The sequence below is a fragment of the Uranotaenia lowii genome, chromosome 2 (genome assembly GCF_029784155.1).
Source record: "Uranotaenia lowii strain MFRU-FL chromosome 2, ASM2978415v1, whole genome shotgun sequence".
In the NCBI taxonomy this organism is placed as follows: Eukaryota; Metazoa; Arthropoda; class Insecta; order Diptera; family Culicidae; genus Uranotaenia; species Uranotaenia lowii.
This window is the reverse complement of record NC_073692.1, coordinates 132,146,252-132,169,323: the sequence shown is the minus strand read 5'-3', so window position 1 is coordinate 132,169,323 and position 23,072 is coordinate 132,146,252. Positions and strand designations below refer to the sequence as shown.

The window sequence follows — 23,072 nt, the reverse complement described above, 5'->3', positions numbered from 1 at the left end:
AAAAAAATCACAAAGACTGTCTAAATGTGGAAGCTTCTTAAGAAATGGAATGTGCCGAATCGATTTCCCGGAAGTTTCTTGTGTAATTTTGACCGGAAGCTGTAAACAAATGCACATACTTGTACGGCATAACTATCAGAAGTATCCAATATAGGAAAGTTTTCCGGTAAACATACTGAAAGAAAAGACTGATACAATATTTTCGAAGAATAGAAACAACGTCGGATAGTTTAACTTTTTAGTTTAAACCCATTTATTCCAATATTTCTGTTCTCATGATTGATTATTCATTATTTGATACTTGAAACATCTAATTTCGTCACAACTAATTTCCTTTTAAATTTTTTTTATCCCAAAATTGAGCTGAGGACTATTGCTAAAAACGTGTGAATGAGAATTAAATGAGGATCCAAATGTTTGCTTTGTTTCTTCAGCGTGTAGAATTGGAAAATAAGGAATAAAACAGGAATCGCAAAGTGTCAAAAACAGTGAGATCAGGCAGTGTGTGAATCAACCAATAGCGATTGATCATCGATGATTGTGGATGACAGGTGATGATGGTAAACATGGTACAAATTTTTACATCATCACACTCTGAAACTACTCATACTGCAGTGTTGGCAGATTATAATGAGTATCAATCGCATTTTACTCATTGAGAAATGAGTACTTTCCCGGTTAGGAAATTCGAAAAGTAAAAATGACAAATAGCTATCGCTAATGTAATAAGTAGTTATTTATGGACTTGACAAACAAACTTGAATAAAGATTAACTCTATTCCACAACTCGAACCTGCGTTGATTACTCGTTTTTCAACAACAGGTTGCCGGAATTAATAGAGATTTTTTTTGAAAATTTTCACTTTTTCCATAGAAAGTTCCATACAAATTTGAAAGTCTTTGAGGGTCGGCTTAGAGTTATCCGAATGGACTAAAGTTTTGCCAGCATTTTTAATCATTGATAAGAATATTTGAGGGTGGAGCTGAGTTTCAAAAAAGTGGCAAATATTAATGTGAGCTTTCATTAAATAAACCGAAATATACAAACATCAATCTTGCATCGGTTAGCAGTCAACAGTTGAGAAATCCTTCATTGTAGAATCATTGTAGCAAGAAAATATAGTATATGTAACCATATACTAAGGTGGCCTTTATTTGGCATTCATGCCTCTGATATGTAAATTAACCTCACATTTTGTTTAGATAGCACCCAAATTCATCATTTAAGACGAATCAGCAATTATTTTATGACAGGGGTGAACAACCTTTAAAAGCAACGGGCCACTTTTAATCTGAAATTATTACGGCGGGTCGCATTACAATAAAATTTAGATAATTATAGTTTTCAGAGCTTTACGTATTTTTCATAACGACAAATTGTTCACAAAAACAAAGCTGAAAAAGGATAAATAAAAAGAATTCATGTACTTGCATAAACATTTTTGTCTTCCATGACCTAGTAACTAAGTTTGTTTCCCGTAAATGAAAATCACAATTACAATTATCAATCAAAGGTGATTGAATAGGTTCATCACTAAATCTTGGTCATTTCGATAACAATTTTTTTTTTATTGATTTAAAATGTTTAACTAATAACTTTTTTTACAAAAAGGAAACATTATTTGCTTCCTTTTTATTTATTAAAAATTAAAAATTCTGTAAGTCCTTCCTATGGTTCGTAAAAAGATTTGAACCGTTTTCTGAGAAAAAAAAACCCTTTTTTGTTCGAACCGATGCGATGGTATTTTTCGTCATCACTTCGATCTATTTAAAAGTTTCGTGGAGCCTAACCATAGCGATTGTTTTCTGTGCCCATTTTAGAAAAGTTTTTCCACATTTTATTTAAGTTATGTCGTGAAGCCTCAATTTTTCTACAAACGGCGATTTTTTTTATTTATATTTCCGTATGAAATCATTGCATTGAGATGTTGAGCAAGGTTTCTAAATTATTAAAAATTCATAATTTCACAGATTTTAACCAGATTTGGCAATGTAACAATGAAGATTTAAGAAGATTTTTACAGACTTTATAAATTTTATTATTTTTATAAGATACCTCTGGGATAGGCTTTCTAAGGCTGAATCATGAAAATCTTATGAATTTGATAATGATGATTGGTAAAATGAACCAATTAAATCGATGCATCACAGCACAGCAAAGTGCAAATATTTATTGATTCTATGATCAAGTTTTCCAAAGACCGCGAGTTATTTTGAATTCTGAGAAAAAAGTTATGGAAGTTTTCTTTTTGTTATTTTTTATTGAATCTTCGAAAACCGTAAGTCAAATTACTTCGAAGTCTTCAGCAAAGTTGTTGAATGAATTTCAATCGTTAATATCCACTATTCAATAACTTTCATCAATGACGTCAGAAGAAGTTGTAATCTTTTTTTTGACATTTCTATAAATTGTAGAATTCATTTTTTTGATAGCGTTGTATCTCTGCTACAACAATATCTTGGAAATATCTGAGTCCTTGATTGAATGAAAGATAGTAAAATGATTGAAAATCAGCTTTTGGTTTTTACGTAGATTCATTGGTTTATCAGATCATTTGCAAAAAAAAAGTTTTAATGTTACCAAAAGTTTATAGTCACCAGATGCCATGGTTTAGCAAAAAATCTACCTGAATAAGATTGAGTTGTCTTTTTCTTGATTAAAATTTTTCACAAGGCAGAAAAACAGCATTATTAAGTCCGAGCATTTCTAATCGAGCGATTTTTTAGGGTCTGGATTTAGCCATGGAAAAGTATTCTATAAAACACATAAAAAGACGGCTTTTTTTCATACTAAACTTCAAATCAAAACCCGGGTTCTCATTTTAAACTAGTTTTGAAAATCTGTAAAAATTCTTTCGTTCCTTTTGATTAAAAGGAAACTATTTTAACTATATAGGATTTGAAATTGGAAAAAAATTCAATTTAACACACCCTAGTGTTCATTATACAATTTTGATAGGTATCATATTATTGGTTCTGTAATGTTGTTGTTTTTTTCTATTTTTTTTTTTTGAAATTTTTATAATAATTTCTGTGTGTTTTAGGGATTTTTTTACATTTTATAATTTTTTTCATTCTTGTCAATTTTATCATATTTGTATGTCATTTGCCAGAAAGGACAATAAAATTGGAACATTAACTCTTTTAAATGCATTGTGTAGATTTCAAACAATACCTGTTTAAATAAAATTAATTCGGGATGGCGTGAATATTTTTAAGTTTCGAGTTCACAAAAATATTTGAGAAATCAAAACAAAACGACTCAAGGTATTTTTGTTCCTGGTTATTCAGTATTTTATGAAGAATTAGAGAGTATATGCAAAAAAAAATTCAACATTAAAATTTTTATAATTTTTGGGAAAAAAGAAGTTTAAAAAAAATCTGAGTTTTTTCTACAAATATCGAAATTCTATCGTAGCTTTTGGCCACAATAAATTACAATCATTTTTCTGCACGTTATGAACAATGTCTTCTTAATGATGTTTACATAAAACAAACTATTCTTCAAAATGGTTAAAAATTACCCATTTTTTTTGTTTTTATTATAACTTTGAAAAATGCAGTTATATGCTATTTTTTCAAGCATTCGAATTATTAAACCTTTTTTTAGATGTTTAGAAGACAAAAAAGTTTCGGGCAACGCTAAACTTTTTTCTTAGAGAGCAAAATGTTTAAACCCTTGGATTAAATCATAAATTACTCATCTTTTGTCATTTTTGTCATTTCTGTAATTTTTATCATTTTAGTCATTTTAACTCATTGTAACATATTTGTCACTTTTGTCATTTTTGTCATTTTTATCATTTTTGTCATTTTTGTCATTTTTGTCATTTTTGTCATTTTTGTCATTTTTGTAATTTTTGTAATTTTTGTAATTTTTGTAATTTTTGTAATTTTTGTAATTTTTGTAATTTTTGTAATTTTTGTAATTTTTGTCATTTTTGTCATTTTTGTCATTTTTGTCATTTTTGTCATTTTTGTCATTTTTGTCATTTTTTATCATTTTTGTAATTTTTGTCATTTTTGTCATTTTTGTCATTTTTGTCATTTTTGTCATTTTTGTCATTTTTGTCATTTTTGTCATTTTTGTCATTTTTGTCATTTTTGTCATTTTTGTCATTTTTGTCATTTTTGTCATTTTTGTCATTTTTGTCATTTTTGTCATTTTTGTCATTTTTGTCATTTTTGTCATTTTTGTCATTTTTGTCATTTTTGTCATTTTTGTCATTTTTGTCATTTTTGTCATTTTTGTCATTTTTGTCATTTTTGTCATTTTTGTCATTTTTGTCATTTTTGTCATTTTTGTCATTTTTGTCATTTTTGTCATTTTTGTCATTTTTGTCATTTTTGTCATTTTTGTCATTTTTGTCATTTTTGTCATTTTTGTCATTTTTGTCATTTTTGTCATTTTTGTCATTTTTGTCATTTTTGTCATTTTTGTCATTTTTGTCATTTTTGTCATTTTTGTCATTTTTGTCATTTTTGTCATTTTTGTCATTTTTGTCATTTTTGTCATTTTTGTCATTTTTTTTTATTTTTTTTCATTTTTGTCATTTTTGTCATTTTTGTCATTTTTGTCATTTTTGTCATTTTTGTCATTTTTGTCATTTTTGCCATTTTTGTCATTTTTGTCATTTTTGTCATTTTTGCCATTTTTGTCATTTTTGTCATTTTTGTCATTTTTGTCATTTTTGTCATTTTTGTCATTTTTGTCATTTTTGTCATTTTTGTCATTTTTGTCATTTTTGTCATTTTTGTCATTTTTGTCATTTTTGTCATTTTTGTCATTTTTGTCATTTTTGTCATTTTTGTCATTTTTGTCATTTTTGTCATTTTTGTCATTTTTGTCATTTTTGTCATTTTTGTCATTTTTGTCATTTTTGTCATTTTTGTCATTTTTTTTAATTTTTTTTCATTTTTGTCATTTTTGTCATTTTTGTCATTTTTGTCATTTTTGTCATTTTTGTCCTTTTTGTCCTTTTTGCCTTTTTTGTCTTTTTTGTCATTTATGTCATTTATGTCATTTATGTCATTTATGTCATTTTTGTCATTTTTGTCATTTTTGTCATTTTTGTCATTTTTTTCAAAAGTGAATTCATTTTCGTTTTTATAGGTTCAAACTTTAGAATGATATGAATCTTTAATAATTTGATTGTTCAACACTCATTCTTGATTGTCAACATTGTTGCTCGATATTCACCTTTTTTCCAAAAAATATTCCATCCTCCGTAGAACCAAAAATGGAACGTTCAAGTTCTCAACCATATTGCTAGGGCCATTGCGTGTAGCCTTTCGTTGCAAAGTGTTTGCCAGAACGTAAAACAAATTTGCATCCACTTGTCTGGCTCTCTGGCGCTGCATGTCATTCTGGCCAGCTAGAAGCTCGGCCCGGTGCTGATGGAGCAACAATTCAGCTTTAAATTGAGGGGGTAAATTTACTGCATAATTTTGTTACTTGTGAGTGAGTACTCTTTTTCCCAATAGGATTTGTTGTGCTTGGATCCAATGTGTTGTTTGTAATGCACTAATGGAACTATGCATTGTATGTTGATTTAATTTAACGATGAATGACATACTTAGGATTAAACATGTTCTATCACTTAAGATTTTTTTTCTCACTTTCATAAGAAGTTAGTTAAAAGGTGGTTTGATTCACCTAAGCTAAACTAAACTGTTGAGTTTTCCTAAGATTTCGTGTTAATCTTGAATAATCAAGTGGATTATGCCCTACATCCAAGCACATTTAAGCAACTTCTTTGAACCTGTTCCAGAAAACAGGCTATTAGGTTAATTTTTTATGAGACACAGCCAGCAAAATCATCCCTCAACCGTGTGTGCAAACACATAATTTTGAATAATTGATGATAGCGTCTTCGAGGAAAGTTCATTCCTCCCCACTTGACTTGAGCTGAAAGAAGAGCTCCACGTGCTATAGTAGCTTCCAGATTTACTGTCTGGATTTTTCTCCCATCCACGTTCTCCTCTCCAAAGGGAAAAGTGGCCCAAAAGTAGGACATCAACTTAGAGACTGACAGACAGTAGAAGGAGGTTTACTTTCCCACACACATTCTCGGGAAAAGTGATTTTGCATTCCTGCTTGGCTTTCCCGGACCGACCGCGGGTGAATATTTCCCATACAATGTTGTGCCCTGGTAGTGGAAAAATTGATTGAGTCCATCAGAAGCCAGAGACTTCCCAGACGCAAAACCCAAACAGGAAGCATCGATCGTGATCGTTAGTTGAAGCATCATCATCATCGTCTCGATTCCACTTCAACAACTAGCTTCATATGAAGTTCCAGTTTAGTGGATCGGAATGTTATGAAACAGGTTCTGGCTCCAATAGTCCAAAGCAAGCAATCTTCTCTGCTTAAATGTGGAACAGATCGTGCCAAAGTGCCAAATATTTCGTCATCGGGAAGATAAACAGTGGGGATTTATTTACGATTCACAATACACACGGCTCTCGCTTTTGGGGATACCAAAAAAAACATTGGCCATTTTTGGCCGGCTGGCACCCACAAAACTAACACAAACGTTAAAAACGGGGGGAGATGATGAATCGCACATGGAAAAAGGGGATCCCACCCTCGCCATTCCTCCTTATGCTTTTGCGAATGAACTCGTACCGATTCGATAAATGTAGGTATACAAACATGCGCCTCGCTTCGCGAGTGCTTAAAGATTTTCTGAGAGAGAGCCAAAGATGTGTGGTCAGGAAAATACAACTGGTCAAACATCTCGGAATACTCAAGAAAAAATCAACATCTAAAACCCCTTTGATTCCACCTCCGTCCGTTGATACTGCGCCCTTTTCCAAACCAACAAACCGGAATAAGCTGTGTTGAGGATTAGTGGGATATCAACTGATTCAGGGTCAGGGCATGGTTGGATATTTGACAAATCCACAGCTACAACACAACGCAGGAAAAGGTTTCAAGTAGATATCTAACTGTCAGCCGATTGGATGTGTAAACATCGTGGCAAGTGGATGATCCAATCGAGATCTTTTCGCGTTCTTGGAAGGCAGGGTTGTAGCTTATTTGTTCATCAAATAATATGTATCTTTTCTGTTCTAGTCACGTGTTATGTATCATGAGCTATAAGAAATTCAGTCATAATATTTTTTGTGGAATACCTATGTCAGAAACCAGCTGATATACAAATCTCCGGGTATGGTATGATGTTTCCACCAACACGGTTAATAAATATTTTCAGTTGTTTTTCTCAGGCATAACTAAATTGCCAATATTTAGGGTGGTCATTCAATTTCAATCTTTAATTTCCAGCATTTTGCTCGACTTTTCCCGCATGGACTCACGAAATTTCCGATATGTATTACCCTAAAAAAATCAATCACTAAAGCTCTATTTAACAGATTCCCACCTTAAATAAAACAACAAAAGTTACATAAACTTCAAACTTTATTAACTGACAAATATTTCTGATGTAAAATCGGGCGCTTAATTAGAAAATTAAATTTAAAAGAATCACAGTTGAATAATTTTTGAGATATTGAAGCATATAAAATTCTGAAAAAAAAAGTAGTTGTGCTACGATCCAAATATCTCAAATAACCTATCATCAAATTGAAATCTATTCTTTGCATATTTAAGGTGAATAAGTTTGCTATCGATTATCTGAACTTCGTTTTTGCGTATTGATGATATTGATACTGATTATATTGGTGAATTTATGGTTAAAAAAACCGTTAAAAACGCATTTTTAAGAGAATTTTTGTTTTCATCGACGGTTTGAGACTCGATGTTAACATTTTCAAAATCTTATTTTCTTTGGACCTAAAATTTCAATTTAAAACAAAGATTTCCAGTGGTTATTTATCAAAATCGTCTATAAATTGTAGAAGTTATGTTTACTGTATTCTAACAGTTAAATTGAGATTTAAGGTCTATAGAAAATAACATTTTTTAAATATTACCTCCGAGTCTTAAACCGTTTCACCGTTTTTTCGATCATAAATTGAAAAAGGATATAAGTAACTACTTTTTTTTCTTTTCCTAAAATTCCATATTTGTAGCATAATTTGATAACTGTTCTAGTTTTTTTTTTAATATCAATTTTCGGATTCAGTGTCCGATCTATATACATAAACATGAATTTCTGTCTGTCTGTTCCCTTTAGACTCGGAAACTACTGAGCCGATTTACGTGAAACTTGACAGGGTGGGATATTGGAGGCTAGGGAAGGTTTCTATCATTGTTTGAGATCCCTCTTATATGGAGGAGGAGAGGGGTACTCAATTAAAAGTAACAATTCTTCAAAACTCGACAACTGATCATGCAAATAGAACCAAATTTGGCATGGGACAGGATTTGAAAACAGAACAAATTATTTAAGAAAATAAGAATTAATCTTTTTGATCAATTTCCATCATTTTTAGAAATTGTAGCAAAGCACACCGGGTCAGCTAATCTTACATAAAAAATTATCTTCAGTTCACTTTGTTCAAAAATACTGTAAACTAGTGTTGTTTGAAAATGACAATTTATTCCGAGGTTTATGAAAGCCCACAATGAGACGTGCTAACGGTCCATAAATGCTCAATTTCACGTCTCACTGTGACACCGCTTTTATGTTTAAGAGAGATCCAGAGAGCTGGATGGAAAACAAACGGCAAAATAAATTAATCAAGTTCCAACCACAGCACAGCTCGTATCGCGATTTTTACTACGTCCGAAATCTCACCGCCGGGTAAACAAAATTCTTCCCCCAGAGTGGGAAAGTTAGAAAATCCCCTCAGAAGAAAGTGTTTTAGCTAGTTTTTACAGTCCGCTAGCTATCGAGGGTGAAGCGTTCGGTGATTGAAGTGCCGTGCATAAACATTTTTGGTCCTTCGAGCCGGATCAAATGTTCAGGATTAGCTCCTGACGGCTTTTGCGATAGCATCAGCTTTTCACTTTCAAAAAATCGATTTTTTTATTTTTTTATTTTCTTATTGTAAAACATTTCAAGAATGTTGTGTCAAATTTTCAAGTCAATTGAAGCAAAACTGTAGAAGTTATAGGCCTTTATCTCCTCCTATCTAATACTGCAAGAAAGCAAGAGCAGAAACTTCAAACGCGTTTTTCTCGAAAGCACATTTTTAAAGTCCGTGGACATCGTCATTTGAAAACTACTTATCCGATTCTTTTCAAATTTGGAACATATTTTCTATATATAAAATACCAGACCCCAACGTTTCTCTTTTTTGATTTTTTTTTATTTTGGGGAGAATTTACAGGTGAAAAATGGCGGATTTTAAGTGAAAAATCGTAGTTTTTACTTCAAACAGCCTCAAAAATTTTATAAAAATATTTTTAAGTTAAATAAAAACGTTGGGGTCCAGATAAACATCTATTAAAAATATTTTGCTCTGATTTTTTGACTTCAGATGATTCTGTGCTGAGATACAGTGTCCACCGCAAATCCTGTTTTCTAAAAGGCATCCTCGAAAATGCTCCGTCACCGGCTCATTTTTCAATATTTTTCTACGACAAAATTACTAAATGTTCTTTTAACAATGCTTTGTATAATGCAAAAAATTTGAATACATTTGTTTGAACGATAGCTCCAGAAAAAAATCGTGAAAATGGTGTTTTTTTATACCCGTTAGACCCTACCCCCCCCCCCCCCCCCCTTAATATGCAAAAAAAGAGATTTCGAATAAATGTTATGCTGTCAGAGATATCCGAAATTTGCATTTCTTAGTTTCCCAAAATTTCATATTTCGAGCGTAGCTCAAAAACTATTCTACTTAGATTTTTTTTTATTTCATTTTTGGAGTCAGCACTCGATTTTACATAAAAGTATTGGTCAGCAAACAAAGTGTACGATTTTTTTTTAGTTTTATAAACTAGTGTAATTAGCTTCAATAACAATTTTTGACAAAACCCCAAAATTATAACATATGTAAGATTTTTTAATAAGCTTTAATTTTAAGGTGTAGTGAAATTTTCATATCCTAACAAACCAGTTCCAAAATCAATATAAACATCAAAAAAGCAAATCCAAAATGAAAAAAATGCGCAAAGTTTGATACTAATTATGTAAGGATTGTTTATGAAATTCATAGAATTTTTTCCAAGCATTGAAATATTATTATCTACACTGTCATAAATAAAACCAAAAAAAAATTATAATATTAGTAAAAAAGTTATTTTATACCTCAACCATATTTTTTCAAAGCCATTCAGGTTTTAAAAGTTTGAAAGATTTTGTTTTATCAGAAACGTACACTTGGGGTATGTCATTATTGAAAAGTAGTATTGTATTATAACTGATTCTAATTAAATGGCACATTTTATAGTACATTTAACGGTTCAAAACAACCATAAATAATTCAAGTCTCAAAGAAGATAATTTTAAACTCTTATATGCAATCATATGTTTTCTATATTTCAAAAATGCCGTTTGAATGTATTTGAAGTAGGATTGTTTGATCTTCAGGAAAAGATCGTTCTCTAAGATCGATTCAGTAAAACAGTCGTAGGATGGATTCACCTAAAAAATCGGAGCTAAAGGATCAATCTCTGATAGATCGATCTTTTCCAGTGTTAACAAGGGAGAGCTACTTTTATCAACGTTTCAATTTATGTGCTCACGATGTATGGAAAAGTGCATACAAAAATTTCACAAAAGCTCATCAAAATCTGGTATCGAATTGGCGCTTATCCGGGCCGATATATTTTATCTAAAAACTTGGCAAAATCCGAGCATGTAAATTCAAAATTATCAACTCAAAATCCGCACAAATTTGTATGAAACACAAATTTTATCTAGTGAAAATTTAAAAAAAGTAACATTTTGTATCAAATCCCATCAGCAGATTTTGAATCGTACTTTAGGCTTGAAATTCCGTACTTGGTCGAAAAATGAAACATTAGAAAAGCTCTATTTGAGTTTTTTGTTTGGTTTTGCAAATAAGGTAAATAAATCCGGGTAAAAACTGGACTTTTTTTATTAAATCCGCGTAAATAGACCAGACCATTTCCAAATTAAGAATTAAATATTCGGGCGATAATTTGGCAAGCTTAGACTAGATGATCAACAGATGGCACTGTTTGACATGTAATCGGTTATAAAAGTTAGATCTAAATATCTCGGCTCAGCGAGAAAAGGAATCCAAAAGATCGAAAACTCGAATCGAAAATAAACCGATTTTATCGGCTTTTCCCATACTAAAAAATCGAAATTCTGAGTTGAAAAGATCGATCTTCCAAAGATAGATCCAAGATCGGCCAATCCTTATTTAAAGTGTAAGATTTCCAATACGTGAATTCAGTTCAAAAAAAAGTTCTTATATATATCATCTGAAAATGTTCCTATCTTTTATACCAGAGGAAAAATATTCGTAAACAAGTACAATAACGGTTTAAATTCAAGCATAAACTAAGGTATTTAAATTTGAATCTCAACGCAATTGTGCTACGCATATTTTTAAGTTCATTCAATTAAAGTACTTGTTTTGCTGAACCATCTCATTCAAGATTCAACGAATCAGGAAACTTGCGGCAAAAATTTTAATAGAAAAACTGTGAAACTGAAACTGGCGTCATCGTCAAACTTATCATAGTCAAAAATCAATTTTCCATCATTTTAGAACTAAATTGAATAAATATAATCTTATCTTTAAAGTGAACAAGGAAGCTCTGACTCGACTCCATGAGCAGATATACAGTAAAAGGTTGCCGAAAAAAATTTTGTGTTTTTGAGAAAAAAAACATTCTGGTTTTCTGTGGTTTTACCCAGAAATTATGTAATGGTTTTATGTGATTGAAACAGCATAACTTTCTTGGAAATGTCAGAAAGAAATTACTTTTTTTTACATTTCACTTTAGAAAAATCAATTTACATTACCAATTTTAGCATGTTTTTTTAAAAAAAAGTTAGAAATCCAAAATTTATGTTGACATAAAATTTATAATCTCAGAAGTACGTACAAAATTTAAAAAATCTGTGAAATCTGTAAATATTTCCAAAATTCTGTGTTCTGTGACACAGATTCTGTGGTAAAAATTTGCTCAAAATTCTGTGAATCTATAGATTTTTCTGTGATTTCGGCAACCTTGATATAACCCGCAAGCAGAGCTCCATTTTCTTATGCTATTTTAATTTTGTGTAACTTGTAATTTTTATTATGCGATAATAATTGAATATAGAAGTTTTTGCCAAGATATTCCATCACTTATACAAAAAAGACGATGCGAGCTTACCAGAAGTTACTGACTGAACTTAATTTCATTTTATCATTTTATCAGTAGCTCGAAGTGTCGAGTTGAAGTTTTTAGAACAAGGGTTGAGTGCAAATTATCCCATTTTTGTTTTTATTATTCTGGAGCATTTCAAGGCACTAAGCCAAATATTCCCGATTTCTTGGAGAAATTCCGACTTTTTCCCACATTTTCCCGATTTGTTTTAAATCCCGACATTTTCCCAAATGAGTGGCCAACCTGTATATTGTATGATTGTTTCATCTTCATAAAAAAAAATCGATTGCCAAAGTTCAACTAAATTGAACGATATGATTTTTCTGCTTGGTCTATCTTTTTTATTTTTATTCAAGGAATGCTAGTAGTGGTACTTCTTTTTGTAGAAAAAAGGAAAAAATCTAATGCTGATACAAGTATTTTTAAACCTACGGATAGAATATCTTTTAACAACGCTTAAGCCGACCCAATAAAAGTAGCAGCGTTTTAAAAAGAAAGTGGTGTAAAAACCGTACATTTCAATACACGAGCCGTCAAAATTGTTCAAATCATACAATTTAAGTATATTTAATAATGAAAAGAAAACTTTTCAGTGCTTTTACACGACTTTTATGTATATGTTAGTTGATTATATTTGCACTGACACCTCTTTGGCTTCAAACGCTTCATTTATATTTCACCATAAATCTTATTGTAATCCTCTCTTTTCAAATCATTTTTTAAACAAGTGAAATCGAGTAGTAAAAACAGTAAGGTACACCGGGGTAAATGTAGACGATGGGTATTCAAACTATACTGTGCACTTTTTTTCAAACTTTTAATGCAGAATGTTCAATTTACTTGTAATCTATCTAACTGTAAAAGAGATACGATTTCGACAATAGCGGATGTTTACAGCGGCCTTTGTTACTTTTTTTTTTAAATACATTTATGAAATAAAAATTCTATAATTCAGATTTTAAAATCCAGGAATCAGAATCATGCAATCAGAAATCAAAATTTAGAAATCAGTTTTCAGGAATCAGACTTTAGCCCTCAGAATCAAGATTTTTTTTTTTCTAGTGATGGTCCCACAGGCCTATGTGGGTCCTTCCTCCACCACATACATTTTTTTAAGAAGTGGGTAGAACTGTTTATCCTATGGATAGTTATGTTAGCATTATTTTATCAAGTTCTGTACGAATTGTTTGTCTAAATCACGCGTATGTCCATCGCCTTACAATTTTATATCTGATATTTCGTCGGATCTTCATCACTAGTAAATTATCCTTTTTAGGGTTAGTCATTATTCCAAATTGTCTATGTAACGTGTTGTATTGCCAGTTTCTATAAAGTAGCATAAAAACAGATTTGAAGTAGATTTTTTTTCGACCAGAAAGTCATTATCTGCTTACTCTACAAAGTACACCATATTTCACGGGAATATTTTTGATTGTGTAGTCTATGTGAGCTATAAAATTAAATTTTTCATCGACTTGTATTCCTAAGTATTTGCCTTGACGAACCCTTTTGATCTCACAACTATCGATTATTTATGTAGGACTTACTACTATTTCGCGATTTTCAATAATCATCCAGTTGGTTTAATCAAGATTCAGACCTAATTTTTTGTGTTTCAAAAATTCTGCAATATTTTTCAAATTAGCATTCGCTTCTTGTACAGCGAGTTCTCAGTAATTTCCATTCCCAGTACGAGAATGAATCATTTGCAAATAGCTTGAGACGGCCCTGCTGTAAGCTGTAAGTACATTTTCATGTCATTGATGTACAGTTCAAATAACAAGGGAGCCAACACACTTCCTTGGGTAACTCCTAGGATATTTTCTCTGTATCGCGAGTAAGATGAACCATATTCTCTTTGTTGCATCCTGTTATCCAAATAATTTTTGAACCAGCTTAGAACCGAATCATTGATGCCGATTTTTACCATAATTTCAACAGCAGTAACAGCAGTTCGTTTTCAATATTTATCTTCCAATTTCGCCGTATCAAGTTAACTGCAGATTCAGTTTAATGCTGCTTCCTGAATCCAGACTGTACAGCAATCAATATGTCTTCACACTCAATAAAGCGTAAGAATTGCTGGTCAACTGCTGATTCTAGCATTTTTTCTTGGATTTCTAACATGTTTATAGGACGATATAACGTCGCCTCTCGAGCATTTTTCTGTTTTTCAATGGGAACTACTTAAGTAGAACAGTTCCACGTTTGAGGTAGTATGCCTTACTGCAGACTAGTGATTATAACATTTCTCAATGTGTTGTCTAAAATAGTTAAATATCCTTAACAAATTTTAGGGAGAGTTCAGAATCAGGTTTTCGAACAAAATCTAGAATTCAGATTAAGAAATCAAAATTCAGATATGAATTTCACTTATGTCGTGCGTTAAGCAAGAACTCAAAATTACAAATTAACTGTGGGTACGTTCAAGCAAAAAAGTAAAAAACACAAATTGGTAATTAAATCATTCAAGTCGATTCATAAAAGGGTTCATGATGTGCTCACAGCTTATTCCATTCATTTCTACTAAAGAATAAAGCGCAGGCCGGGTTCGACTTATCACCGACAGCACCGCAGCAGAAACTGTGCCAAAGTTCAGCCCTCGCGCTGCTGATGACGTGCACTGATAGTAATTCGAAAACTGCAACATGAGTTCCGACACAAATAAAAGCTGCAAAAATAATAAACACACCACAGACCACCACAACTCAGAACATCTCGAAGCAAAACGAAAATAAAGCAGCAATTTAACATGACAAAACAGAATAATAAGTAAGTACTGTATATGATAGAGTGCAGTCGCTTAAAAACACAAAAGTGTTTGAAAAATGAAAAATAAAGAAACATAATACATACAAGTGAAGCAGATTCACGTACAACCTGCGAGATGTTCTCCCTCAGCTGGGCGGCCATGCCCGGCTTGTTGAGCCCCCGGGTAAACTTTCTTTCTGTCATCTTCGGCCAGATGAGACGAGGCAAGGTGTCGTCTGATACAGATTTTTTTTCTGGGTCGGGTTGTTTCTTAATTATCACACACTTTCACAGATTCACTGGATCACTTTCCTTTCTGACACTGGTTGGGATTGGATTGATTACGTTAGGAGAAAGCTTCCTTTGGATGTTGACTAACGATTTAGCACATCTTTGGTACACATTGGGAACACAATTTCCGGTTTTGAGGGAAGAGCCCTTAAAATTGTTTAAAGCACTTTCTGCTCGATATCATTGAACCTTTCGTTGTTCGGGGGTGGTTGTTATTGATCAGATCATCCTGGCTGGTTGCATCTCGTCCTCTCGGTTTCATCCGAGGAGGAACAACGGGGCACACCCACCCATTCGTATAATATCATCAACAAAAACAGAGCAGCAGGAATTCTCTCACCAATACCGATAGAGAACGGCTAGGCGTCCAACAAGAATAATCTCCATCCGCAAGGATTACCGCATGCGATTCCTCCTCTTCCTTCTGGCTATGTGTGCGTGCCTTCGACGGAACCGGATTCGAGAATGTGCATAACTACAGGGGTGAATCCCGCACCCTGGCAGTTGTCCCGTCCTTCGTCCTACTAAAGATGCCTGTCTAGCCGAGACTTCATCTTCCTATCAGCTCCAGCCAGACAAGTCGAACCGGATGATGGGAGGAAACCACAAAGGAACGGCAACGGAGAAAAATTCGAAAAATTTTCCCACCGGAGCTGGACACTTCCCAACCCAAATCACTTGTCGAAAACTTGCACTCACATCACCTCAAAAAAGATTCAGAGCCAAACAAAAAAAGAACCCCGAAATAGAGAAAACTTTTCTCCAGCTAAAATATCCTTTGCGGAACCGGACTCGCGGCGCGACAAAATCCTTAACACTCGGGCTCCCGATAAGCCTTTGCTATCCACTTTTGAAGCAAGTGTTCAATTCAAACAGAGAAAAAAAACCCTCGACGGAAAAACGGACCCGGACCGAATAGACAAATCGCAGACGTCTAATACAAACCGAATGTCCCAGTGAACTGATCCATACTAGCATACACTATTATGCTCTCGCTCCGGGTGAGGGCGACTTGAATGAAGTTTTTTTTGTCGTTACCCCAACAAAAACACAAAACTTGCTCAGCAGCACAACCACTAGTTTAGTTTGGGTGTTCATTCAGAGAAACGTGTTGTTGGCTCATTTTGAGTCGGATTGGATGGTGGTTTGTTTTCATTCATTCGGTCGCTCGCTGGCTTGCATACATTTACAATCATAATCGGGGGAACCCACATATCCCACAGAGGCGATAGAGTTGATGCTGTTTTCCAGTTGTTGTTACTTTTGTTGGGACAAAGAAGCGCAATTTTCTAAACAAGAAGACACTTTGCGCACATGCGATTGCACCCCGGCCACGTGAGTCGGATAAGGTACGCGCCCAAATCGTTCTGAGCTTATGTTGATCTGCCTTCCGTTACAAAATACCTATGAAATGCTAATGTTCAATTGACGTACGTAGTTGATTTTTATTTGTGATATTTGATTCAGCCTCACATTATTTGAAACAACCAGGACTTAAGGTTGAAATGGTGCACCCAGATATGCCAAAGTGCCGGATTTTTCAGGATTTGGCTGATTTTTTAAGGTCCTGCCTGACAACCTGATAAGCCTCGTTTTTCCCTGATTTTTAGAAATATGCTTAATTTTGCCTGATTTTTTTTGTTTTCACAAAATATTTGTACAGATCCGCACAAAACTCAATAGAAATTAAGAGCTTGCTCGTCGTCATTCCAACCTTGAACTCAATAACTTTACACTCTATTGGATTCAAACCTTCTTTCAATGTTTTATATCTAGTTTAAGAAGGTTTTGGCGTCCTGAACTCGAAGTTTTTGTCAGATTTTGTCAATGGCATCCAGTATTACTGATAAAGCGTTTAAAACAAAAACAGTTTGATGATAAACTAGCTGACCCAGCAAACTTTGTTGAGCCTGAATTTTTGAGAATTTTGAGATGTGGATACCCTTGTGTCAGAAAAAAAATCCAGAATTATAGTTCAATATACAAATACTTCCGGTAACTTAAGAACGCTTAATCTATCAAGTTTCAATTTAGTTTAGCCATCATTCCTATTAAAAAACTCCTATCTGATCAAGTATTATAAAATTGCTGAAGATTAATTTGAACTGAAAATGGATCTTTTTTGCTGGAGTCGTCATAAACTGAGTTTTTTTTTCGATTTGTGTTTACATCTGTACACAGCAAGAAAAAATCGTGTAATTTTAGATTGAAAACGATGCACGAAAACGGAACATCGATTTTGACCTAAAATTCTATCACGGTGTATTTTTCCAATGATGTAATTTTGGGAGCGTGTACATTTAGATCGAAGTCGATGCACGAAATCCGACGAAGAAAGCTGTCGTGTAAAAATACACAGGGATGTAAATTAAAAGTCTTTTCATCGTTAATATTAAAAAATATTAGTAAAAAATTATGGTTTTCGGTGTTACGACTCTAATTATTGAAAAAAGTCATGGGTTTTAATTTTCGTGTGGTATGTATTTACAAAATAACACCTAACAAAAAACGGTCATCCACTACCACGAACAGGGCTAGGCTGGAAATGTTGTATATGATGATTCCTTTATTATTAGTATTTTTACGGGTCAGTGTTTTCAGCGTGCTCGGATTGCACCTGACTACTATGATAATTGCAGGAAACTTCACATCATTCCCCTGGTCGATTCTCAATAATTGGCCGTTTCTATAAATAAAAAAGAATTTTAGTAATTTCATATTAAAATTCGGTATCGAATTTTGAATACGGCGAATGCGCCAACTGTAAACAAATCCAGATTATCACATAAATGCGTTAAACTCTTTATTTTACATCCGAAAATATGATCTCCTTTAAATTTTTCTTATTTTAGTGAAGTTAAATTTAATTTTTTAAATAAGGCGAATAGCTTTTTTTATGAGTGTGTAATCCCACAGTTCATTCGCCCATTTCCCCTCAAAATTTCGTCGCGAACAAAAGGGCCAATAGTTATTTCGAGATGGAAAAAGGGCACTGAAGTTTTTGAAATTTGTTTTCCCAGGACAAGGAGAAGCACAAATCAGCATTTATAAGATCGTTGAATGTGCTAATGTGTTAATGTGATCATTTGGACCCGCTTTCAAGCCGAAATTTGCTGGAATATTGCTTCTTTAATGAGTGATCCAAAAGGCGAACAGTCATTCTGCAATTCAAAAGGGCGCTCCAATTTGGCGAATGAACAAAATGAGAGCATCAGTCTGTGGTAAAAGGGCCCACAGTTATATTTATTAATTTTTTGAAGTAATTAGTACGGAAAAGCTATATTGATCGATCGGGTGATGAAATTAAATCAATTTGAAAGCATTTTAGCGACTTATTTAGGAAAATGATTGTACGCAGCTAAATAGGAAATTGATTTTATTTTCTGAAACTTGGAATGCGTTTTTCTCAAAACAAAGGTCTTGGCGCATTCGCCGTTTTCAAAATTCGATACCGAATTCTTTTATTCCATTTCATATACCTACCACTTTACAATACACCTATCCGACAGAATTTTGCCTGGGCGGATAACAACCGAGACTTCCGAGCAACAGTTTTTGGCTAGTCGTGCAAGAACCACCATCTCGAGTCAAAATAATAAACACTTATGCCGCGAAAAAACATTGCATCTGTTATGTTTCACACAGTTATTGATGTAATTTTAGATCAAACTTGTAATATCTCATTCAACAAATATAAATTTACACTATTTGTGATATAAATTTCATCGATCGTTTGAACTTTGTATTCCGGAATGTAATATTAAACCAAAACAGTTTATTTCTATTCATTTTTTGAAAAAAGACTAAAATTACATCAAAAAGAGTTGAAAATTACATCTGTTTTTGATTACACTTGCGAAAAAATAGATCACTCGTGTTTTAGATTCCGTATACTTTTAGAAATTTTTTGTTGTGTATTTAAATACATTGAAGTTTTCTTTAAGCATGGTCGTCAGAAAAGAAAAATTAAAAAATCAATTGGACAAAACTAACGAGCCTGTTTACTATAGGCTCGTTAGTTTTGTCCAATTGATTGAGACGAAATGTCATGATTGGAATTTTCGATTTTCTGTCAGTGTCATTCCAATCGAGCAAAAGCAAGCAGTCTTAAAGGCAGCCCTACAGCAGGGTTGCAAGCTTATTATTTCAAAAGGGACCAGACTGCGCCTCTTTATATGTAGCCTCTTTAGACAAAACCAGAACATTTAAAGAATAATGAAAATAAACTTAATTTTTATTTTCATTTTTTTTTTCATTATTTCAAATGTCGTTTTTTTCGGACTTGGAACTAAACACACTTAATTAATCTTATTGTGAATTGACAGAGCTGAGTTTGATAAATATTTAACAATTCAGGAAAAGTCACTATTCATCTCATTTTACAGCCACACTTTTCTAATCAATATAATGTTTGAAAATTTCTTCAAAATTTTCAAATTTTCAGTTAGGGATTGGCAAATTGCACTATAAATTAGGAAATTAAAAAAAGAATTTAAACTGTCATGTTTTTGGATTACTTTTCTCTTATCATTTGAAACCTTGAATGAAGGCAAATCTGTTTTGAGTATTTGGAATAAAAATTCAGAACAATCACAATTTTTTTTTTAAATTTTAGTTTATGATCGTAAGATAAGAAACTGTAATCCAAATAGTTAAATTCTGAATTTCATTGTTAATTTATATTAATATTCTGAATTTGGCTTTATGAATCTGGATTTTCAGTAATATTTGAACTTAAATTTAAAAGCTGACTTTCTTTAGTCTTGATTTTATTTTTGTTGATCCAGTTCAAGTGTTTATATTCTTAAATACACTTGTGCTTGATAGATTGTTTTTTTTTTATCTGATATCTGGCACGAAACTTTTTTTTTTGTATTTTTGTGTATTGGTTCAGATTTTTCTCTATACTTAAATGTTTCGAAATTTTAGGTGGCATGCTTTTTACTTAAATGTTAAATTTTTATATTCTTTGATTACGATCCTTTTTTCTGACTTTTGAAACTGAGAGTTGCATCTAACATCAAGTTAAAGTCCTATATAGCTAAACTTTGGAAAAATTCCTTTTAACCACTGAGCATAAAAGGTAGTGTGCATTTTTCAATGTTTCCTGGTCATCCAATCCGTTTTTATGATAGTGATGCAATTTGATTGGAATCACAAAATTGATAACATTCAATTCTCAAACTGACTGGATAAATTCTTAACATCTTCTAAAAATCAACCAAAAATAAATAAAAGTTTTTTTTTTGTTTCGATTATAGTCGTTTTACCATCTTTATGGCATTTTGAAGAATCTGCAATATGTAAATAATTATGTAAATATGTAAATAATTAAAATTTACAGCTGAATTTTTTCCTGAGGATAAAAAATAAGTTCAAAAATCATCATTTATTACTTTATATTTCATAATTTTAATCCTTCAATCCAGATCTTATTTTTTATGTATGATTTTCACCAGTTTTCTGTTTCTAAACTGACTTCGTTTGTATTGAATTTTTTTTTTAAATCAAAAATCAAAGTTATGGAACTGCGATCCACTTCAATTTGAATCTTTAATGAAATTTTAACATTGATATTTTAATATTGAATTTAAAACATTAATTTAAGCAAAATCTGAATACGATTTTAATTCCAAGTCAGAATTCTGCATTTTGAATAAAAATTCAAAACCTGAATCTAAATTTCAGACAAGAAATCCTATGAATTTGACACCGAAAAGTGAAATTTGTATCAAAACCCTTAACGAGAAATCTTTTCTTCGATTCTGAATTTATGGTTTTCAATAAATTTTTCTCCCAATTGAACTTGTGAATTAAAAAAAAATTGTTAATGATGAAATTGTTTCACATTTCTCAATTTCGGACTCATGAAACTTACTTATGTTCCAATTCTGCATATTGATTGAGGATAAAAATTTAAGATCCAATTTTTAAAAATGGTTTGAATTTTAAAAGCTGATACTGATCCAAACTGAAAATCAAGAACAATAAACTGGATACTTACAAGATGTTTTTGCGCAAGTATCGGGGCTAGCAAATCCAGGCAATGTTAGCCTCAAACCTTGCGAAATAAGGGGATATTGTTTCTATTTTTTTCCCCAAATTTGGCCAATTTACAAAAAAAACTTCGGAAGTATTCGATTAAAATCAAGATGTAAAACGTGGGCAACTGTTTTTATTGAAACACATCAGCCGATTCAGAATCATATTTAAGACTTTCAAAAAATCGATACATAATTCTTATGACTAAATTGGAACTTTCGTTTGACTTTGCAAATAGAGTGAGAAAATCTGATCAAAATCCGGACAAAATGGTAAGCTTAGTCTTGGGGTTCAATATTTGGGACTGAATTACTTCCAATAAGTGAAAACTTTTTTTGAAAAACTGAATTGTAGTCCTGGTTGAGGTTTTGATGTTTTGAGGTTTTGGAGTTGAGATTACACTATTGATACTTTTGAATCATTTCAGTTGTTCATCAAAATTTGATTAGAAATTTCAAATTTTATGTTTAGCAAAAAAAATCACTTGGCATTTTTGGACCTTCATGGGGGGGGGGGGGGGGGGCGGCTTTAACCCCCAAAATCCCCCCCTCCTCCGTTCCTACAGCCATGATCTGTGATATCAAATATGAATAAAAGGCATGAAACCAAAAACATTTTATGTTAGTCTGATTTCCCTGAATTTTATTTTCAAGCTCCCTGAATTTTGGAAAAAAATGTGGGCAACCCTGGGTGCAGCTATGCAATGCAAAAGCAGCCATGAATTGTTCTCCATTAAATGAAATCAATCAATTTTTGTCTTCTTTCTGGGGAAGGGGGGGGGGGAGCACATTGCTTCTTCTTCTTCAAGTAGATCTCATTGAAAAAAAAAGGAGAAATTCAAAATTTTTCGACCCATTTTTGCATAACTTTTTTTGATAGTCTTTGATACAACTTCAATTTACGAATCTAAAATTTTTCATGCGAAAAAATGTTGATAAAACGATGATTTTCGTATTTTGTATAGTAAAGTTAAGCATACAAAAAAAATCTATTTGTGCTCATTAAAAAATCTCTTGACATTTTCATCATTGATTAAATGACAACAGCACACTTGTTGTTGGATTGCTGAACATTTAAAGGATTTTTTCAATCATTTTTTTTTTTTCATTTTATTTCTTATTGTGAATTACCGTTGAAGAATTTAAATTTAGCTCTGTAATAAAGTAATGAAATTTGATTCTGAGTAATGACCTTTAGAATCTCTAGTTTCATTGATTTGCTTTGGAATTTCTAGATTTTTTAACTTTTTCCTAAGCTGAAACGAATTAAATGAAATTGTAAACCTTTCTTTTCGAATAGAAACAAATTGGAAACAAAGAATAGAAACAAATTGGAAACAAAGAATGTATGAATAAAGCTTTTTTTTTCTTATTCTTAAAGGACACATTATTCCCAATTTTTTTTTAATTTTAAGAAATAACTCGGAGGATCAACATTTTTGTGCCTATGCTTCAAAAACTGATTTTTGAAGATTTGGTCTTTCTGTATTCAAAACATCCACAAACTATCCACCTCTAGTTTTGGTGCTATGGCGTGTGGAAATTTAAAATTGGTCAGTTTTTGGTTAATTCGATCTTTGATAACTGATAAACTAATAACCTACATGAAAACTGAAAGCTGATATTAAATCAATTTACTATCCATCATGCAATTAAGGGTTTCGGAGATACATCCCTTGAAGAAATACTTTAATTTTTTTTAATATTAATAGAAGGTTACAATTGTTTCTGACATCAGTTAAGAAAGCCTTTGAGTATTTAATATTGATGATTTAAATTCAGTC

At 32.2% G+C, this 23,072-nt stretch overlaps 2 protein-coding genes across 5 annotated transcripts in view; one reads left to right on the top strand and one right to left on the bottom strand.

The window, feature by feature from the left end:
* LOC129749082 (dedicator of cytokinesis protein 9) overlaps positions 1-16,190 on the bottom strand; it is a 291,520-nt gene extending 275,330 nt beyond the window's left edge. For 2 of the 4 annotated variants that reach the window (XM_055743930.1, XM_055743931.1), the window contains exon 1: positions 15,062-16,190. In XM_055743930.1, coding sequence (XP_055599905.1) covers positions 15,062-15,160 — 99 coding nt within the window. In that variant the 5' untranslated portion in view covers positions 15,161-16,190. The remainder of the gene's footprint in view (positions 1-15,061) is intronic. The other 2 variants (XM_055743932.1, XM_055743933.1) reach the window with 2 other exon arrangements.
* Positions 1-23,072, top strand: part of LOC129749083 (protein phosphatase 1L) — a 108,208-nt gene that overhangs the window by 59,099 nt on the left and 26,037 nt on the right. The window lies entirely within an intron of this gene.